Source organism: Colletotrichum chrysophilum (genome assembly GCF_026319265.1).
Source record: "Colletotrichum chrysophilum strain AFK26 chromosome Unknown scaffold_61, whole genome shotgun sequence".
Lineage (NCBI taxonomy): Eukaryota > Fungi > Ascomycota > Sordariomycetes > Glomerellales > Glomerellaceae > Colletotrichum > Colletotrichum chrysophilum.
Window position 1 is genome coordinate 268378 of NW_026517348.1, and position 6946 is coordinate 275323.

Consider the following 6946-nt stretch of genomic DNA (forward strand, 5'->3'; position numbering starts at 1 on the left):
AGCTAGCATCGGCACTGTCGTCGCATGGTCGAATTTGCCCGCGGCCCAAATGATCATTCGTTTGACGACTCCCTTAGAGGTGATACCGGCACGGAGCCGGAGATGTACCGTGGTTTCTACCCTCGATCCATCTGTGCCTTCGATGTTGGACTCATGGAGGAGGATGGCCCACGTGATCCTCGTACCATATCGAATGCTCGTGTAGACCAGCGAACGGGGAGGATTGATGCTGACAACATTAAACGAATCATCTTTACTCAGGCCGTAGTCGGGGACTCTGTCGCCGATTTTTAACTCTTGGAATTCAGGTTTGATTGTACGAGCCCCAGCCCAGGATTTTGGTACAACTCGTTCCCATCGCTTCGGGAGGTACCATCCGCCGCGCGACTTGCCGAGCTGAACGACCCAGGGAAATATCTCTTCAGCGGGAGCCCGCATGGTGCGGTACTCGTTGAACATCATGGCGGCATCCGGGATGATGTCATCCCCGGGATGTTTGGATTGGTTCACTTGGCTCATGTTGAAGGCCTTCGCGAAGCATCAGCTAGTGCGTTGAAGCGCTGTACGTGAGGAGTTTCTGACTTATCGATATGTTTCCTTAAAGTATGTACTGCAGTTGATAGTTCTTCTTAAGCAGATGTGGAGGCTGAACGAACCGATGCACAGTTGCGGGGAAAGGGGACCTCGAAGTAATCCCGCGTCATTCGCTGCTTCTGCACGAGCCATAAGACGGCAATCAGTGCAGCAATACGGAATCTCCTAAATACCGAAAGCCGCGATGAACTTTAAGTCTAGTCTGGGATGATCCATGCTCAGACCCTTGCTGCTGAATATCGCGAAGCTGTCCAGTTGCGTTAGCTACGACCTAGTCGGCCTAGATGATTCTCTTTCACTAAAACTGAAGAGAAAGATTTATAAACATCCCTCCTTCTCTGCCTTACACGTATCTGGAAATAATTGAATGATTGTTCGTTTTGGTAAGCTATTGGAGCCCTCTCAAGGTTCCCTCGCCGGGTGATTACTCATGTCCTTTTCAGTATTGTTTTTACCAATCTGCTTGACGACTGATTGTGCCTCTTTTCGAGATTTGTTCTACCTCGACTGACATCCCGACCAAGTTGGATGCGTACAAGACTGAGTTAAAGAACACAAGAGCGGTGATATTCGGGTTCTTTCATTGCGGCGCAGTAAGTTCAGACATAGATCTTAAGATAGATAGTATCATTCTATCTTTTTGACGGTAGGTAGTCATTTCAACGATGTTCTCTTTGAAGTATTTCCATAAAGACTTAAGGTTCATTAGATGAAGTGCGTGTATCTCTTTGAAGTTGACTTCCTGACGGTCACTAGTTACAAACTGGGATAGGAAGGTCCGACAAATGTGGTCCGTAACAGCCTGTCATCCCTGAGATTCCCTTTTTCCACTAAGTACCAGTATCCTGAGAAGTTTTGAAGACCGCCTGCTAGGTTGCGCTACCAGGCGCTTCGAAATTCAAGACCAGACCCCACTTCTCATCCAGCTGCGTCTCGTCGAAGTACCGTGTACATAAGTATGCCCAATGCCCGGTAACAGTTGCCAGCCGGCGGCAACCTCTGACATATTCACGTATATGCTCATTGGCCACCTCATCATCGGTCCAGGGAAGAGGGTCACAGCATCCTCACACGCTACATAATGCTTCCTGATGAGACTGATAATTCTATGGACAGACTCATGAACCGAAATGTTTTCCGTGTTCATGAAGAGGAGGACCATGTTCTCAAGTTGACCGACATGCTGCGTTGCGGTCAGATAACCTGCGTAAACAAGATGGAGACGCCTGAAGGGTCAGACTTACAAATTCCTTTTGTACACTCAGGATTTCATTAATCAAAATGGACAGTCTCGTACACTCTGTCGCAACTGTCTTCATTGCTTCATGGTATCTGGTGGAGTCTGGCAGCTCGAAATCCATCGCGAACTCGGTTTGAGTAATAGAAGGATAGACACCAATGTCGGCGATCCTAATTTCAAAATGATACCAAGGATCGGGCAAGTGCTCGCCCTGCCTCACTGCTTGCTGGCGGGCTACACCTTCGATGTACTCGTGCAGCTCCCTCCGCATTCGCTCGATCGACATTGGGCCCATTTCCTGTCTCATGGCTGTGAGCACTTCGTACAGTACTGCTACAGTGCCTGGAGAGTCAACTGGCGGGGTGAAGCATGCTTTCGCAGGATCAGGGTGGAGGCAGTGTTCGACACATTGGAGTGTCAAATCACAAATGTGACGTGTCCCGGCTGCATCAGTGGTGAGTTCGCCACCTGTGTCTATCTCGTCGTCAAACCAGAATATCTGAGGGCACAAATGTCTTTAGCTCATGTTCTTGAATTCGACAGGATAAAGATTACAACAAATGGACTCAGCGATATGAATTACCCAGTACGCGTATTTTGTCAACGTCAATAACTTCTCCTTCTTGCATCTCGAGTAGAACACGCTTGCCATGATTGTGTAATTACCCTTCGTCCGATGTTTAAGTTTCTTTTCTTCGGGAATATTCACGCTGCTCGTGTACATGTTATTGAACCACGCTTTGAAGGCCCCAGGCAGACGGCGAGGTTGACCAGCCTGAGGTGGGTTGGAGGAGGGGGAGGGGATAAATTCAACTTGCCTCTTCAGCCACTGGTCAAGCTCTCCATTAATCTCGTCTAAAACATCCTGGGAGTGAATTTCCTTTGGCCACGCAGGCATCAAGCTCATCAAATTTACTACGTGGACCTCTCGTCCTACACATCGGCTTATTAGCCTGTCGCGTTCGTATGCCGAGGGGGTTGAGTCAGAAAGCTTGTATTCGGTCGCCTTAGAACGGCTCGTAACAGGTGGCGGAAATTCATGCCCTGCGATGATCACTGGACTGCTGTCGGATGACAAGTGGGGTGCATTCAGCGCCATGATAATGATTCAGACCGAAGTGGCTGGAGTAAGTGCAGATACAACCACAAGAATAACCAAGAGGGACTTAAGTGACAACATGAATGCGAGATCATAGAATATAAGTTATATTAAAATCACTGGGTGAAATTTTCTCAGCATTACTTAAGTGATTCGGAAGCTGGAGATTGACATATCCATCGAGTGCCGAACGGCGTCAGCACTAGCGTGAGCGGAGTGACCGCGGATCAGGTTCTATTTGGATTTACTTTCGCTCTCTTGAGAAAACTCTCATCAGGTCGAAAGTAGAGAGGACCGGAGATCGGCTGCGTTGATGCTATTCAGCTGCCAATAATCATGCGGGGAGGTGGGTCGAATGATAGACAACACATTCACCTGTCCTAATTGATCTCGCCGATATCCACTGATCCCCTTTGACATGCTTACAATATTGATTCATATCTGTGATCGTGGTTTGTAGCATGCGTCAAATACGTCATTACCCGAGGGTTTGGGGACTTCGGGATAACTTTTGGGACTTTGGGGTGACTCCGAGAGTTGGACGGCATATGATGCAAACATCCTAGACTATTGAGTACCTCTAATCATAAGCAGCCCACTGGGTTGGACATCCACCTACACATATCCTAGTGACCTGTGCAATTTGACGTGGGCACTGGGTGACTTTTGGCTGATCATTTGAATCCTTGAACATTCCTCGGTGCAGCGAGGTAGTCACTAGAACGGACCAAGCAAATGGATTGTCCACATGCAAGAAGTGAATACACTGCTGATAGTCTCAGAGATTGGCATAAATTATAGATCACAGATATTCTACTAGAGTTTTGCTGTGCAGGCAGTGTCCAACGCACACACACCCTTATTTTAAAGCGATTAAACATCTTGTACTCGCTGTTGTCATCACTGTTATCGTCGCAATCTATCGTCATCGTCCATCGTCATCGTCCATCGTCATCGTCCATCGTCATCGTCCATCGTCATCGTCTGTGGTCGTCGTCTATTGTCTTCGTACATCGTCGTCGTCCATCGTGAGATCGAAGTATCAGTATACTACGAAAGGGGCATTGCCCGGCTAGCAGAACTCTTGTACTAATATGTACGCGCGTTGAGCACCCGAAGCTAGCAGCTGCTCGCGCTTTACGTACCGAATTGGAATGCCTTGGCTTGTCGTAAGAGATCGCAGCTTGGTACCACAGGATGCTTCGTTGAGGCTGGTTTGCATGCCATCCAATTTAGTAAGGCACAGAAGACTGAAGTGAGCACATTCCAAGCCACTGTCAATGTTTCTGTTCGCCCGGTTTCATAGCGGCGGCTTGTCGAAGTAGCTATCTCACGAATCGCGTAAAAGTCAGCAGAGACAGTTGTCTCAATACAAGTTTGCTTGGGTGGCTGACGTTTGCCATTTAAGGCAAGATAGAACAAAGAACATAAGAGGATGTCTGACAAAACAAACCATCTTGATTCCGAAAGAAGTAAAAGTCAGCCTATTGAGGCTTGACTATGCTTACTCGGCAAAATAAGACACTCAGACGCCGTTTCTTCCTTGGGTGACGACCATAGACATATCCTAATTCGCTGCGGGATAACAGATAGCCTTTTTCCGCCGCCGAGATTTGTTTTTGAGACTCGTATAGACAGCCCCCCGACTCCGAGATTGGTAAATGGTGAGCTGGGCTCATCCCAAGGGATCTGATTCAAGTCTTCTTGGCACACTCTGCGATGTTGATAGGGCGCCACATGAAAACCGTATCACCCACCAAATAATCACGGTTTTCTTGCTCTTGGCCATGTGACTTGAACGTTTGGTAACAAGGAGCCATCCATTATTATCTCGCTCTCTTTATAAGACAGCCAATTATCCCCACCATGGTCCGCGGGCATCCTCTTATTCACTCTCGCAACCTTTGCTTCCATCACACTAAGTTCAACCGAGATGCGTTTCACAACTGTCCTGATCTCCTTGGTGGCTTTGGCCAATGCAGCCGTTCCCACCTGCTCGAGCTTTCCCAACTCTGTGGTATGTTCTCTCCCACTGATACTCAGTATTGCATGAATCCTAACCAAAGTTTCCATAGTGCGTAACCACGTGCATGCAAACCTCTGGCCTCGACAAATATGCCTGCAGAAAACAGTGCCGCGAGACTAAGCAATCTCTTTGCTCAAAGAGCTGCAGCGCGCCCCAGACTCGCGAGCTTACTCACGACGAATCCCTTGTTGAGAAACGCCAAATTACTAGTCCCGTACGGTATCCCATGCTCTTCTTGTTTAACGCCAACACTGATAATCCAGAAAGTGTGTCGAGCTTTGTCTAGCCAGACCTGAATGCGCTGAGGCGCGGTCCGTCATAACAGGCGATAGCTCCGCACCGGCCAAGTCCCTTGAGAAGCGGCAGTTCTCCCCAGTAAGTCACCAACTTAGAACTTTGAACATCTCGGTACTGAGACTTTTGAAAGTGCGTTCAGGCTTGCCTTGAGGAACTCGGTATCTGGGATGGCAAAGCCCGTTCGATTTGCAAGGAACAATGTGGCGAAGCCAGAGTCAAGAGAGAGCCGGTTTCTGGCCCGGTGACTCCTGTGCCGGCGGAGAAGCGACAGATTCAATGGTCTGAGGTATGTAATTCAGTGATGGAGGAAAACCTCAAGTAAGTGGCTGATGGTGCGTTAGTGTGTTCTCGCATGCGTAGAAGAAACCGGTATTCGTGATGGGAAGGGATACGTCTATTGCCAGGGACAATGCGGCGAGCGTGAGTAGGCGCTGCTGTTGCATCAGTGTTAAGAATACGACGGAATACTGGGAATGATCTCTGGGCTCGATGGACGGGGAATCGTGGTCAATATCACGGCTTCAATTAGTCTCCGCTCATTTGTGATGAGACTTTATCGCAAGCACAAGATTATTTGGTGGAGATGACTTTAACAATGCATGATGGATTTCGGTTTTGAACTGAAATGTCACTAGTAAACCGTCTCTTGGTGCTTCGCACTCACTGAACCTTGACACAAACCTTGCCAACATGTGCTCCAGTTGAGAGATACTCAAAGGCAGCAACCACCTCATCCCGCCCGAATCCGAATTCCTTCTCTACGGGAACCTTCAATCCGCGAGCCACCACGTATCGTGTCACCTCCTCCAGGTGCTGTCTAGATCCGACCATGATTCCACGAACAACAGCTCCCTTAGACAAAGCCAGGGCAGCCACGTCCGGCATCTGATCCTGGGGGCAGGACGCGAGGAAGCCGATTACGGCGATAGATCCTCCGTATGCGACGGCATTGATACTTTGGGCAATCGTTCCAGCGCCGCCGTTCTCAAGGATGAAGTCCGCTCCCTGGCCTTTGGTGATCTTGAGAACCTCATCAGACCAGTTAGGCTTTGACTTGTAGTTGATCACATGGTCGGCTCCGTAGGTCTCTTGGACGTATTTCAGCTTGGAGTCAGAGGAAGACGTGATGATGGTAGTCGCTCCAGCGGCTTTGGCCAGCATCAGTCCGGTAATTGACACGCCACCAGTTCCTACAATGAAGTTAATTTCTCAACACTCATGAATTGTCTGGTAGAACTCACCGAGACAGAGAACGGTCTGACCCGGCTTAAGCACGGTGTTACCGTACAGTGAGTTCCACACTGTAGAACCAGTGCACACCAAGGCTGACAGCTCTGAGTAGCTCAACTGCGAGTCCGATGGAACCTTGACCAGAGCTGACGTAGGCAGGACGATGTATTGCCTCAGAGCTCCATCAAAAACACCTCCCAGGCTATGGTTCCAATCTTTCATCGGGCCACAGAGGGTGCTGAGATCGAAAGCCGCGACAACCTTGTCTCCCTCAGCAAACCCATCAACATGTTGCCCAACTTTCATCACGTCGCCGGCGAGCAGCGCTGCCGCCAAAGCCAATCTATCAAACCTACTAACAAATATACCAAACAATTGAAGCTATTCCCAACTGTCAATTAAACAATTCCTGACCCCTCAGATTTGATATATTGGGTTGATTTGGCTTGGTATATTATAT

The 6946-nt window shown here is 48.7% G+C and overlaps 1 protein-coding gene across 1 annotated transcript; it reads right to left on the reverse strand.

Moving 5' to 3' along the window:
- Window positions 1–5916: 5916 nt before the first annotated feature.
- COL26b_007556 (uncharacterized protein) lies at window positions 5917–6792 on the reverse strand (the record flags this gene model as incomplete). Its single annotated transcript, XM_053180342.1, has 2 exons — window positions 5917–6446; window positions 6498–6792. 2 exons carry the CDS (start codon window positions 6790–6792, stop codon window positions 5917–5919), a joined length of 825 nt encoding a protein of 274 aa, XP_053035791.1.
- Window positions 6793–6946: the final 154 nt, after the last annotated feature.